Source organism: Eptesicus fuscus, chromosome 16, assembly GCF_027574615.1.
Source record: "Eptesicus fuscus isolate TK198812 chromosome 16, DD_ASM_mEF_20220401, whole genome shotgun sequence".
Taxonomy (NCBI): Eukaryota; Metazoa; Chordata; class Mammalia; order Chiroptera; family Vespertilionidae; genus Eptesicus; species Eptesicus fuscus.
The window spans coordinates 58,082,610-58,097,061 of record NC_072488.1 but is presented as its reverse complement, the minus strand read 5'-3'; the positions used below and the strand labels follow the sequence as shown (position 1 = coordinate 58,097,061).

Genomic DNA, 14,452 nt, shown 5'->3' with positions numbered 1-14,452 from the left:
GAAATGCCCAAGAGCTCATGGAGTCTACTGTGAAGTCAAACCACACCTCTCTCTCTCTCTCTCTCTCTCTCTCTCTCTCTCTCTCTCTCTCTCCTCCCTCTCTCTCTCTCTCTCTCTCTCATATTTCTACAAATATGTGAGGAGTGTCTTTCTACCCTCCCATGTAGCTGGAGGGAGGAGTGGGGGTCCGGTATCCTTTGTCATGGGGCTGTGGGACAGTCTAGGGAGAGTCCTGGGAGGGTCCCCGGGGAGTCCGCAGATTTGAGTGTGGGTCTGGGCACTGCCAGGTCGTCTTGGGGTTGTGGGTGTAGAGACCCTCGAGGCCAGCTCTCACCTCTGACAGGCACTGGACTGTGTCGTCAGCCTGGTGCACCTGCACCCTGACCCTGTAGTTGGTGTAGTCGGGTCCAAGGGCCAGCACCTCCATGATATCCTCCTGGGAGCTCTGCAAAGACAGAATGGGTACTTGAGCCAGGAGGCATCAGGAACCTTCCACCCAATGTGTGGTCCTGTGTCATGGCAGACCTCGTCTGTTAGGACACAGTGAGGATGTTCCTGGCAGCCCCGCTGAGCTAGCAAGCATTGATTTGTGTCAAGGTCTAGCAACATTGAAAGCCTGAATCACTGATGAAAACTATGCTTTTGTTGGGATGATACGGAGTTGGGTAAGGTCACAGCTACTGCCTGGCCACACTGCAATGGTTTGTCGTCCTCTGTGAGGTGATAGGTTGCAGAGAAAAGTATTCAAGACCTTAATCCCTCCCTTGCCCCCAACCCTCTTTTTTCTTTCTTTTTTTTTTTTTTAAATACACAGCACTACCAAGTGGGATGATGTTTAAGGCTTGGGGAAGGTCTACAAGGACAGTGGAGCTGGTCCACAGGTTACTTGGGGCAGGGAGTGAATCAATTGAAAGGAGCATAAGGCAAAGACAGTAACAAATGCTTCCTCTATGATCCCAAGAAACACATGAAGAAAGATTGCTTCTCTCCCCTACCTACCAGGAAGCTGTTCCGTAGGACTAAAGGTGCAGGTTTCTTTGGGAGTGGGTCTGTGAGATCTTTGAGGCCCCTGATTTGAGTCTGACTCCTGGTCCCACCCCAGTCACCTCAGGGTCCTGTGTGTGGGCCAGCTCTCACCTCCGTTTGGCACTGGTCGGTTTTCCTGGCCTGACGCACTTGTCCTTTGTACCCGTTGATGGCGTAAGTGAACGTGTCAGCCAGCTCCTCTACGATGTCCTTGTTGGAGCTCTGCAAAGATAGAGCCCCCAACGGACACAAGGAGGCATCAGGGGCCTGCCTGTGCAGTGCCAGTGGGGCAGATGCCCGCCACCCATTCTGCTCCCCAGATCAGATCAGGCAGAGAGGGGCATCTGCAAAGACCTCCAGGTAGGGAGTGAAGTTGATGACCCCCTGAATAGCCCCCCCGACCCACCCTAACAGGCGGGTAGCAGATCTCCGAACCCAGCACTCACATGACACACCCTCCAGGCTTCTGACACCTACCAACCTGCTCCAGCCCAGGATATGCGTCCCTCATCCCACGCTGTCCCTCAACATCATGGACACACACACACACACACACACACACACATACACACACACACACCTGGGATGAGGGGGTAAGAGGTGTGGGGCTGCCCAGGTGTGACCCCAGCTGGCGCCTGGCCTGGATGGGCCTGGCCTGGGCTGCCCTCGGTTACCTGTGGGTGCCTCCTGCCAGAGGGCAAGGGGGATCGGTGGTGGCGCTTGCGCCTCTTTCTACAGCAACAGAAACATCTCTCAGCCTGGGCTTTCTTCTGCCCAGAGCCTCGGAAGAACGGGAAGCAACACAGAGACATCCTCGTCTCCTGACCCTCTCCACTCAAGTGAGCTGGAAAGGCAGTTGTGCCCAGAATGTGGGTACCTGGTTACCACGGTTCCAATTTCTCTCACCAAGGAAGTGAGGTCACCCCTTCAAGGTTCCACGACCTGTGCCCCTTCCTCCAATCAGAGCCACCCAAAGGCCCCAGTGGGCTGTTGGCCTCTCACCCTCCTGGCCCATGTTATCTCCATACCTGTACGCCAATACCCAGTATCCAGCACAGCCCTCTGCCCAGCTCTCTGGGAATGTGCGAGGCACCCCGGCTTGGGAGGGAAAGCTGTGTTCACACCTCCTTGTCCTTACTTGTTCTGTGCCCCGAGGAAGCCTCTGTGCCTCTCAGGGAGTCCCCCAGTCTGCAAAGCTGCCCAATGAGGAGGATGCTGGACGCTATTTCCATAGGAAGTCGTCAGGTGTAGATGAGCCAAGGCCCCTAACACCTGTGGGCTGGCCTCCCACACATCTGATGAGCACACATAGAGGTGGAAGCGTGACAAGAATGAGTGGGACACAGAATGGGACACTAGACAAAACAGGCCCGAGGTCCAGCCTGGGATCTCAGGAAAGTCACTGCTCATGTCGGCCTCATTTTCAAGTCTGCACCTTTAAGGGTTTGAAATGACAGGAAATTCAGAGATTGTCACTCACTGGCCAAAAACCTCGCAGTGGTGTCCTTTTACACATAGCATCAGACCCAGTGCCTTAGGTGGGCCCAGGTGTTAGGGGCCTTCACAGTGGCTTTAAGTGAGTCCAGCCTCCTGGTGGGAACATCCTTGTGTGTCCGCCGAGAGCTCAGTAACTGGCTTCTGAACAACAACATAGCGTACAGCCCAGGTGATGGGATGTCAGGTCCTGTCACTTCTCTGGGACTCTCATTCTTGAGGTCCCTTCCTTCCTCCCAGCCTCTACCTCACATTCTCTCTGGATGTGTGTGTGTGTGTGTCTGTGCCACTGAACTGTTGTTCTGTCTTTGAACTGAGTCCACACCCTTCTCCTTACCACTTTAGTAAATCTTGGTTTTGGTAAGTTCTCCCCTTGGTTCTTAGAGTCTCTTTGTCTGACAAGAGATACGGCATCTTTTGATACTTTAATGTTACTTCTACACATAACCTGTCGAGTCCCATGAGTGCGATAGCTTTCAACCTTGACATTCCTGATACAAGGATTCTAGTGTGAAGCCATCAAGGTTAGCACCCAGAGTACTAAGCCCCATTGGCCTCAGGGCCTCTTGATACCATGTGTTCTCTCTGACCTGTCAACCTCTAGTATGGCTGGGTCCCTAACCATTCTCTACCAGCAGCCCGAAGGATCTTTTGAAAATGTCAATGTGATCATGTCTCTTATGGGAGCTAACAATGGTTTCCTAGGGCCTTGAGAATCAAGTCCAAAATCCTTAGTGTGTCCGTCCAGGCCCTCCATGACGTGACCTTATCTTCTTTTCCAGTTTTGTGTCCCCCTCGCCCCTTTTCTCTGGTCACACTTTTGAGATCCTCATTGGCATCACACTCTCCCAGCCCAGCTTAGAGCTGTGTCATGCCCCGTGTGCCAACGTTTCCCTCTGGGGTCGTTGGAAGACTGGTGTTCTTTCAGGCATCTCTCATCTTTCCTCTGTCCTGCTCTCTGCTTCCATACTTGTGTTTGCTATACCATGAAATGCTACAAGCTTGTCCACCCTCAGGAGTTTTAAGGATCTCATTCAGTGTGGAAGCTGAGAATTATAAGCAGCAGAATACTGATGAAACTCACAAGTAGGGATTTGTGTTTCTCACAAAATGACCAATCCACAGGTAGGTGGATCCAATATTGAATTCAGCTGCTCAATGATATCAGGGTAAGCTGCCAGCAACAAAGTGGCGGCACCAGCTCCCAGCATCCAAGAGAGGAAAAAAGTTCTCTCTTCCCTATTGTGCTTTCTATCAGGAAGGAAAATAGTGTCTCAGAAATCAATTATGAGACCCTTGCATGAACCCTTGGCCAGAACAGGCCAAATTGCAAGGGACATGGGGTCGTTTAGAAGCAAAGTGCTCCTGAAGGAGGTGCCTCAGCCCAGGAGGAGGAGGAGGAGGGGGAGGAGGGGTAAGAGGAGGAGGAGGAGGAGGAGGTAGGGGAGGAGGAGAAGGAGGAGAAGGAGGAGAGGGGAAGGGCAGTTGGGAAGTGTCTGATGGTGAGCTTCGTGTTTCTGCTGTGAACACTACTGGCCCCATACATTTCTTCTGTGTGGAGGTGTGGAGGAAAGGTGTCCCGAGATTCAGGGATGACTGTTTTCAAATCTGTTTCTAGTGTCTTGAAGTACTCTGTCTAAAAGGGCCCACATTATCCATAGGTAACTTTTTAAAAATATATGTTTCTATTGATCTCAGAGGGAGAAAGGGAAACAGAAGGGAGAAAGAGAGGGGTGGGGGGAGAGAGAAACATCAATGATGAGAGAGCCTCATTGATCACATAGCCCCTAGACTGCAACCCAGGTATGTGCCCTGACTGGGAATGAAACTGGGACTTCCTGGTTCAGGGTTTGACGCGCAACCATTGAGCCACAGCAGCCTGGCCACCACATATCACTTTTTTAAAATTAAACTTTCATTAATTCAAATTAAGGAAAAGTTAAAATTCACTTAGACATTTAGGGTTCTCTTGTTGGATGCCCAAGGAGGAGTGTTGGCTTGGTGTATAGACCAGCTGGTTTCCCTTGAAAGCAAGTATGAAATGAAAGAAAGGAAATGTGTCTCCCCTCAGAGCAAGAGTTTTCAGGTGAGAATGATGAGCTTTGGATGATTGGGCCACAGCACTGCGTGGATCGGTCTTGCACAGCATGCCTCCTTTTGAAATACTCACCTACTAATGGCATTCCCTTTTCCTTTTCTGCTTAAAAGTGTTTGACATAATGGTTTTAATTTTAATGATAGTTTGTTCCAGTGGTGACAGTGAACCGTGGCCCTTCCGGTAGCAGCAGGGCTGCGTACCATGTTTCCGTACCGCCCTGTGCCAGTGGAACCGTTGCCTCTTCCTAAGATGACTTTGACTGGTGAGTTAAATTCTGGACTCATGGGGAAGGAAAATGATTAAGGAAGTGTTTAGTGGAGGCAGTTGTTTTGAATTATTCCTGTTGCAACCAAAGCAATGCTCTTTCTATCCCTAGTGGTTGTAAATATTGTTAACAGGTAGTGTAGTGGTTGTTGCTGCTCAAGTAGCAAATCCAGCTAAACACTGAGTGAAGTGGAATGCAGCCCAGTAAGTAACTTTTGCTTTTAATGGGAGCGTTTCAAGATATAAATTGGCCCTTGGGAAAGTTTGGAAAGATATTATTGAGTCTGGCCAGTGTTGCACAGTGGTTGAGTCAGGCGCGCCTGTGAACCAGGCAGGAGTTCACGGTTGGCTTGCTTCCGGGTCAGGGCACATGCCCGGGTTGCAGACTGGATCACCAATAGGGGTCGTGAAGGAGGCAGCCGAGGAATGATTCTCTCTCATCATTTATGTTTCTGTCCCCTTCGCTCTCCCTGAAATCAATCCCAGTATATTTTTAAAACATTTATTTAGCCTAGCCCTGGCGGATGTGGCTCCTTTGGATGGGCATGTCCCCTTGCACTGAAAGGTTTCCGGATCAGTTCCCAGTAGGGCACGTGGCAGGGTTTTGCGGTCAGTTCCATTCGGGGGTGGGCAGGAGGCAGCTGATGCACCTTTCATCGATGATTCTCTGCCTCTCCATTCCTCTGTCTACTGCCTCTTTATATATTGGATATATGATCCTTGTGGAAAACCAGAAACTATACATAAGGAAATGAGAAGAAACTGTCACTTCTAGAAGTCTCACTTCCTCCAGTTCACTAGTGTTCACATTTTGATGCATATATTTCCAGATTTCCTTTCTCCATCTTATCAGTTTATACTGAATTATCAGAACAAATTAAACGTTTCAAACATTATTTTACCACTGTATTATGCAGTGAGCATCCTTCCATGGCAGCATATACGTGTACACATGTATGTGTGTGTGTGTATGTATATATGTATGTGTGTACACATATATATGACATTAGGCATATGTACATGAATATAGAAGGCCTACACATGTTTAGAATCAACAACTTTATTTCTATCTATTCAAAAGAGTATTTAATTTAATGGATTATAGCCTACATAAATAGCTAGGTATTATTGGAAATTATCATTATTTACTATTATACATATACTAACAAGTGGGCATATTCCTCTTATTAGTTATTTAAGATAATCGCCTAGGACGCTTATGACGGCCCCAGAGAAGGCTTCCAGCACCGCCAGCAGCTGGCTCCAGAATGGCTTGAGGTACTGCCTCAGGCCAGGCCAGGCCAGGGCGGGGCCTCTCCCTGGACCAGGCTCTGGCCCCTGAGCAGGCCCTTCCTCTGGCTCTGGAGAGCTCTGGATCTCCGGGTGTGGACCTGGAGCAGGAGAAAGAGAGAGATCTACTCACACACCTGGCTACCCCTGACTTTCCACAGACAGGAAAGGTGCCACCGCCTTTAAGGGAACTCCCGCCCATGAGCCTGCCCTCCCCAGATTATCTGCCCAGGTTATCATTCCCCCTCACCTTCCCGGGTTGCCTCGGTGGGCTCAAGATGCTCCAGCTCTAGATTTTGGGCGTGGCCCACCAGGCGTGATGCAGGGGAGTTGATGGGCACCAAGGCCTGCTCTGCCTCCACCAAGGGGAAAGGCAGGGGCTGCCCCAAATCCTGGACATGGTCCAGCCAGGTCCCCACGATCGAAGCAATGGCCCTGGGGAGAGGCAGGTGGGCAGGCAAGTCAGAATTCCGGTCTTTCCTTCCACTCTGCCCTCCCATGGCACTCTTGTTTGGGACTGAGCCTCTGTGCGGTCCCCTCCACGCCACCCCCAACCCCTGTGTGTCTGTTGTGTTTGCAGCAGATGTGGGATCCAGCAGGTTGAACGCAGAGTCTGTGTGAGCCTCTTCTTCCCACTGGCGGCTCTCCTGAAGGTCCTGTACACTGCCCACCCCAGGCCTCCATGCCCCTGGGCATCTGGGCTGAGGACTGAGACAGACTCCCGAGCAGCCTGCTCACCACAATCCTGTTCTCAGGCCCGCCACGGTGGTCCGTGGAGGTGGATGGAGAGAGGGGCAGGCAGAGCGCGATGGGTGTTGGGGGGAAGGAGACTCTGAGGGACAACTGAGCCCAGCCTCCCCTCTGGGTCTACAATACCAGGGGCCCCATCCTCTGTCCTCTTTGACTCTTGTCCTCCTAGAATAGAAGCCACCAGAGCTCAGGCCTTTCTTGGGAATCAGAAGATGTATAAGATCAGGGTTCCGCCGGGCACTCCCCCAACTCACAGTCCCCACTCTGCTGACACAGGGGGCCCTCCCTGTGGACCCAGAGACCACTCACTTTATGACTTGGTCCTGCGGCGTGTCACCCCGGTGCTTATAAGGAGGTGTGCCTCCAGAGGTACAGAACACCTTGCTGGCATCAGCTCTGAGGGATGGTGGACAGGACCTGTGAATGATGGACAGCGTGACTGCTGGACCCACTGCCTAGAACTGAGGCCCAGGGATTGCGTCTGCTTCGTTCCTTGAGTCGGGCAAAGTGTCTCCAAACGTGCTTGCCTGGAGTAGGAGCCTCATAGACATTGTCGAGTAAATAAACTCCAACCAGCACCCTCCCATCCATCTGAGTGGGCTTGGGGCCCCTGCTACCCGCCCGAGATCCCCAGTGTGGCTACACCAAGGCCGAGGACCAGCTAGGTGAAATCTCCAACTGCTTGACAGGTTGCTTTCCATGTGCTTTTCCAAACTCCGATGCCACAGGCCGCTGATGGGTGAGTCAGCCTTCTTTCGATGGGACAGAGTGAAATAATTGCCACAAACAACCGGCGCACGTCCAGCAACCCTGCCTGAAGAGCCAGGGAGCAGGTAGGACCTGCCATGGCTTGTCCCCACAGCAGTGCTATGAGGTTTATCCCCCACCACCCCACTAATCAGAGGAGCATTCTGAGGCTCGGAAAGATGTGGTGACGTTTTCAAGACTCACAGCTTGCAGTGGGCAGAGTCACGAGTGTGTGCTCACCTAGTTAGCAGCTCTTCGAGGAACTGTTGGGCTCTGGAGAAGGCCAGGGTGGAGACATGGGATAGGTTTTCCCCCGGGAAAGCTGGCACCATGTACGTGGCCACTTGCTTCAAGGTGCCCTCATGGAGGGCCTGCAGCCTGCAGGACTCAGGTAGGTTCCCAGTTACCTCAGCTGCGCCCTGGGAGGGACAAGGAAGGACATCCAGTCAGCGGCATGACCGTGAATCCCACAAGGATTGAGGTGTGGAGCTCATTCGGGAGGTCGTCCCAGCCCCACAGGGACGTGTGCGAGAGGAGGGACAGGAGTGCCCAGGCTGAACGAGGTTCTAGGTCTTCAAAGTGCCACTTAAGTTCTGTGCATGTTCAGAAAATTGTCACCTTCTAGGCATCATTTACTTTTTTCCTTTTCTTAGCTGAGGAACAACAAACCTCCTCGTGGGAATAGTGTATGTGAAGTGCACGGGCCCTGTGGGTCCTCTAGAAACCTCCCCGTTATAGAGATGAGAACACAGAGGCTTAGGGATATGAAATGTCCGGTGAAGGGCATGCAGGTCAGAACTGGGACCTGTCCTGCATGACATCCCCTCTCAGGTACTGGAGACTTCATCTGCTCCCGACATGGGTGGAAAGGGTGTGGGAACCTTGTTTATCCCCAGCGTGGGAACAGTGTACCCAGTTGACATGGCCTATGACAACCATTGACTTCAAAGGAGAAAGTTATATTTCATCCTTTTACACTCAAGGGCATTTTAAGACCGTCATTATGGAGATCCCAGATCCTGCAAGGTGGCAAATGCTTGAAGACTGCAGGCTGGAGAAAGGTGATCACCAGGCAGTAATCTGAGCAGAGGACTCGGGAAGGAGGCAATGTATGTGGTGGCAGAAAAGTGACAGGTGACTCAAAGTACCCATGAGGCAATTGCCAATGAAGGAACACTGTGATTGAGTTGGACAACCTGGCATCGGACAGGTGAACATTTCAGTGAGTGAGAAATCCCCGGGCCAGGCTGGCAGCAAGGCAGCAGCCATCATGAGAAACTGCTTTTGGCTATGTCCCTGCTACAGCCCTTTGGATTTGGAATCTGCCTGCAGCCGTTACAAGTTTACATGTGCACGGCCTTCAACCAGCAGTGGGCGTCCATCTCCAGCTGAGGACATCACATGTACTGTGGTCTGAATTGTGTCCCTCTAATCCCATGAATTTGCAACCCCTAGAACTTCATAATGTGTCCGCATTTGAGTTTTAGTCTTCAAGCAAGTAATTAAGGTGAAGTGAATTCAGTGGTGTGGGTCTTAATCTAGTCTGACCAGTGTCCTTGGAAGAGGAGGGGAGGGTACATGGCAGTGCAGAGGGGAGTCCATGTGACACAGAGCGAGAAGACGGCCATCTACAAGCTGAGGAGAGACCCCTCAGGAGAAACCAGCCAGGCTGACAGCCTCCTGACTCACTCCTAGCCTCCGGAATAGTGAGAAGATGAATGTCTGCTGCTGACACCACCCAGTGTGGTCCTATGTTACTGCAGCCCGAGCAACCTAACACAGTCCATTCCCACACACTTCATGAAGTGTTCCAGGCAGCGCTGCTGATATGGCAGCCGAACTGAATCGGGCCCATGTCCAACAGCACTGAAGGGCTGCATCGCCGGAGCAAGGACATCTGCTATTGGCCAAGTTCTGCAAGGACTGAGGACTGAGGGGCTAGGGTAGTTTCAACAACAAAATCAGCGAAATGCCCAAGAGCTCATGGAGTCTACTGTGAAATCAAACCACATCTCTCTCTCTCTCTCTCTCTCTCTCTCTCTCTCTCTCTCTCTCTCCTCTTTCTCTCTCTCTCTCTCTCATATTTCTACAAATATGTGAGGAGTGTCTTTCTACCCTCCCATGTAGCTGGAGGGAGGAGTGGGGGTCCGGATTCCTTTGTCATGGGGCTGTGGGACAGTCTAGGGAGAGTCCTGGGAGGGTCCCCGGGGAGTCCGCAGATTTGAGTGTGGGTCTGGGCACTGCCAGGTCGTCTTGGGGTTGTGGGTGTAGAGACCCTCGAGGCCAGCTCTCACCTCTGACAGGCACTGGACTGTGTCGTCAGCCTGGTGCACCTGCACCCTGACCCTGTAGTTGGTGTAGTCGGGTCCAAGGGCCAGCACCTCCATGATATCCTCCTGGGAGCTCTGCAAAGACAGAATGGGTACTTGAGCCAGGAGGCATCAGGAACCTTCCACCCAATGTGTGGTCCTGTGTCATGGCAGACCTCGTCTGTTAGGACACAGTGAGGATGTTCCTGGCAGCCCCGCTGAGCTAGCAAGCATTGATTTGTGTCAAGGTCTAGCAACATTGAAAGCCTGAATCACTGATGAAAACTATGCTTTTGTTGGGATGATACGGAGTTGGGTAAGGTCACAGCTACTGCCTGGCCACACTGCAATGGTTTGTCGTCCTCTGTGAGGTGATAGGTTGCAGAGAAAAGTATTCAAGACCTTAATCCCTCCCTTGCCCCCAACCCTCTTTTTTCTTTCTTTTTTTTTTTTTAAATACACAGCACTACCAAGTGGGATGATGTTTAAGGCTTGGGGAAGGTCTACAAGGACAGTGGAGCTGGTCCACAGGTTACTTGGGGCAGGGAGTGAATCAATTGAAAGGAGCATAAGGCAAAGACAGTAACAAATGCTTCCTCTATGATCCCAAGAAACACATGAAGAAAGATTGCTTCTCTCCCCTACCTACCAGGAAGCTGTTCCGTAGGACTAAAGGTGCAGGTTTCTTTGGGAGTGGGTCTGTGAGATCTTTGAGGCCCCTGATTTGAGTCTGACTCCTGGTCCCACCCCAGTCACCTCAGGGTCCTGTGTGTGGGCCAGCTCTCACCTCCGTTTGGCACTGGTCGGTTTTCCTGGCCTGACGCACTTGTCCTTTGTACCCGTTGATGGCGTAAGTGAACGTGTCAGCCAGCTCCTCTACGATGTCCTTGTTGGAGCTCTGCAAAGATAGAGCCCCCAACGGACACAAGGAGGCATCAGGGGCCTGCCTGTGCAGTGCCAGTGGGGCAGATGCCCGCCACCCATTCTGCTCCCCAGATCAGATCAGGCAGAGAGGGGCATCTGCAAAGACCTCCAGGTAGGGAGTGAAGTTGATGACCCCCTAAATAGCCCCCCCGACCCACCCTAACAGGCGGGTAGCAGATCTCCGAACCCAGCACTCACATGACACACCCTCCAGGCTTCTGACACCTACCAACCTGCTCCAGCCCAGGATATGCGTCCCTCATCCCACGCTGTCCCTCAACATCATGGACACACACACACACACACACACACACACACACACACACACACCTGGGATGAGGGGGTAAGAGGTGTGGGGCTGCCCAGGTGTGACCCCAGCTGGCGCCTGGCCTGGATGGGCCTGGCCTGGGCTGCCCTCGGTTACCTGTGGGTGCCTCCTGCCAGAGGGCAAGGGGGATCGGTGGTGGCGCTTGCGCCTCTTTCTACAGCAACAGAAACATCTCTCAGCCTGGGCTTTCTTCTGCCCAGAGCCTCGGAAGAACGGGAAGCAACACAGAGACATCCTCGTCTCCTGACCCTCTCCACTCAAGTGAGCTGGAAAGGCAGTTGTGCCCAGAATGTGGGTACCTGGTTACCACGGTTCCAATTTCTCTCACCAAGGAAGTGAGGTCACCCCTTCAAGGTTCCACGACCTGTGCCCCTTCCTCCAATCAGAGCCACCCAAAGGCCCCAGTGGGCTGTTGGCCTCTCACCCTCCTGGCCCATGTTATCTCCATACCTGTACGCCAATACCCAGTATCCAGCACAGCCCTCTGCCCAGCTCTCTGGGAATGTGCGAGGCACCCCGGCTTGGGAGGGAAAGCTGTGTTCACACCTCCTTGTCCTTACTTGTTCTGTGCCCCGAGGAAGCCTCTGTGCCTCTCAGGGAGTCCCCCAGTCTGCAAAGCTGCCCAATGAGGAGGATGCTGGACGCTATTTCCATAGGAAGTCGTCAGGTGTAGATGAGCCAAGGCCCCTAACACCTGTGGGCTGGCCTCCCACACATCTGATGAGCACACATAGAGGTGGAAGCGTGACAAGAATGAGTGGGACACAGAATGGGACACTAGACAAAACAGGCCCGAGGTCCAGCCTGGGATCTCAGGAAAGTCACTGCTCATGTCGGCCTCATTTTCAAGTCTGCACCTTTAAGGGTTTGAAATGACAGGAAATTCAGAGATTGTCACTCACTGGCCAAAAACCTCGCAGTGGTGTCCTTTTACACATAGCATCAGACCCAGTGCCTTAGGTGGGCCCAGGTGTTAGGGGCCTTCACAGTGGCTTTAAGTGAGTCCAGCCTCCTGGTGGGAACATCCTTGTGTGTCCGCCGAGAGCTCAGTAACTGGCTTCTGAACAACAACATAGCGTACAGCCCAGGTGATGGGATGTCAGGTCCTGTCACTTCTCTGGGACTCTCATTCTTGAGGTCCCTTCCTTCCTCCCAGCCTCTACCTCACATTCTCTCTGGATGTGTGTGTGTGTGTGTCTGTGCCACTGAACTGTTGTTCTGTCTTTGAACTGAGTCCACACCCTTCTCCTTACCACTTTAGTAAATCTTGGTTTTGGTAAGTTCTCCCCTTGGTTCTTAGAGTCTCTTTGTCTGACAAGAGATACGGCATCTTTTGATACTTTAATGTTACTTCTACACATAACCTGTCGAGTCCCATGAGTGCGATAGCTTTCAACCTTGACATTCCTGATACAAGGATTCTAGTGTGAAGCCATCAAGGTTAGCACCCAGAGTACTAAGCCCCATTGGCCTCAGGGCCTCTTGATACCATGTGTTCTCTCTGACCTGTCAACCTCTAGTATGGCTGGGTCCCTAACCATTCTCTACCAGCAGCCCGAAGGATCTTTTGAAAATGTCAATGTGATCATGTCTCTTATGGGAGCTAACAATGGTTTCCTAGGGCCTTGAGAATCAAGTCCAAAATCCTTAGTGTGTCCGTCCAGGCCCTCCATGACGTGACCTTATCTTCTTTTCCAGTTTTGTGTCCCCCTCGCCCCTTTTCTCTGGTCACACTTTTGAGATCCTCATTGGCATCACACTCTCCCAGCCCAGCTTAGAGCTGTGTCATGCCCCGTGTGCCAACGTTTCCCTCTGGGGTCGTTGGAAGACTGGTGTTCTTTCAGGCATCTCTCATCTTTCCTCTGTCCTGCTCTCTGCTTCCATACTTGTGTTTGCTATACCATGAAATGCTACAAGCTTGTCCACCCTCAGGAGTTTTAAGGATCTCATTCAGTGTGGAAGCTGAGAATTATAAGCAGCAGAATACTGATGAAACTCACAAGTAGGGATTTGTGTTTCTCACAAAATGACCAATCCACAGGTAGGTGGATCCAATATTGAATTCAGCTGCTCAATGATATCAGGGTAAGCTGCCAGCAACAAAGTGGCGGCACCAGCTCCCAGCATCCAAGAGAGGAAAAAAGTTCTCTCTTCCCTATTGTGCTTTCTATCAGGAAGGAAAATAGTGTCTCAGAAATCAATTATGAGACCCTTGCATGAACCCTTGGCCAGAACAGGCCAAATTGCAAGGGACATGGGGTCGTTTAGAAGCAAAGTGCTCCTGAAGGAGGTGCCTCAGCCCAGGAGGAGGAGGAGGAGGGGGAGGAGGGGTAAGAGGAGGAGGAGGAGGAGGAGGTAGGGGAGGAGGAGAAGGAGGAGAAGGAGGAGAGGGGAAGGGCAGTTGGGAAGTGTCTGATGGTGAGCTTCGTGTTTCTGCTGTGAACACTACTGGCCCCATACATTTCTTCTGTGTGGAGGTGTGGAGGAAAGGTGTCCCGAGATTCAGGGATGACTGTTTTCAAATCTGTTTCTAGTGTCTTGAAGTACTCTGTCTAAAAGGGCCCACATTATCCATAGGTAACTTTTTAAAAATATATGTTTCTATTGATCTCAGAGGGAGAAAGGGAAACAGAAGGGAGAAAGAGAGGGGTGGGGGGAGAGAGAAACATCAATGATGAGAGAGCCTCATTGATCACATAGCCCCTAGACTGCAACCCAGGTATGTGCCCTGACTGGGAATGAAACTGGGACTTCCTGGTTCAGGGTTTGACGCGCAACCATTGAGCCACAGCAGCCTGGCCACCACATATCACTTTTTTAAAATTAAACTTTCATTAATTCAAATTAAGGAAAAGTTAAAATTCACTTAGACATTTAGGGTTCTCTTGTTGGATGCCCAAGGAGGAGTGTTGGCTTGGTGTATAGACCAGCTGGTTTCCCTTGAAAGCAAGTATGAAATGAAAGAAAGGAAATGTGTCTCCCCTCAGAGCAAGAGTTTTCAGGTGAGAATGATGAGCTTTGGATGATTGGGCCACAGCACTGCGTGGATCGGTCTTGCACAGCATGCCTCCTTTTGAAATACTCACCTACTAATGGCATTCCCTTTTCCTTTTCTGCTTAAAAGTGTTTGACATAATGGTTTTAATTTTAATGATAGTTTGTTCCAGTGGTGACAGTGAACCGTGGCCCTTCCGGTAGCAGCAGGGCTGCGTACCATGTTTC

At 51.5% G+C, this 14,452-nt stretch overlaps 1 protein-coding gene across 1 annotated transcript; it reads right to left on the bottom strand.

Moving 5' to 3' along the window:
* Positions 1 to 6,005: 6,005 nt before the first annotated feature.
* LOC129151939 (ral guanine nucleotide dissociation stimulator-like) lies at positions 6,006 to 10,821 on the bottom strand. Its single transcript, XM_054728567.1, has 6 exons — positions 10,766 to 10,821; positions 9,964 to 10,074; positions 7,910 to 8,088; positions 7,232 to 7,339; positions 6,423 to 6,607; positions 6,006 to 6,273 (listed from the first exon to the last, which is right to left on the bottom strand). Exons 2-6 carry the CDS (start codon positions 10,054 to 10,056, stop codon positions 6,074 to 6,076), a joined length of 765 nt encoding a protein of 254 aa, XP_054584542.1. The 5' UTR covers positions 10,057 to 10,074; positions 10,766 to 10,821; the 3' UTR covers positions 6,006 to 6,073.
* Between the last annotated feature and the right edge of the window lie 3,631 nt (positions 10,822 to 14,452).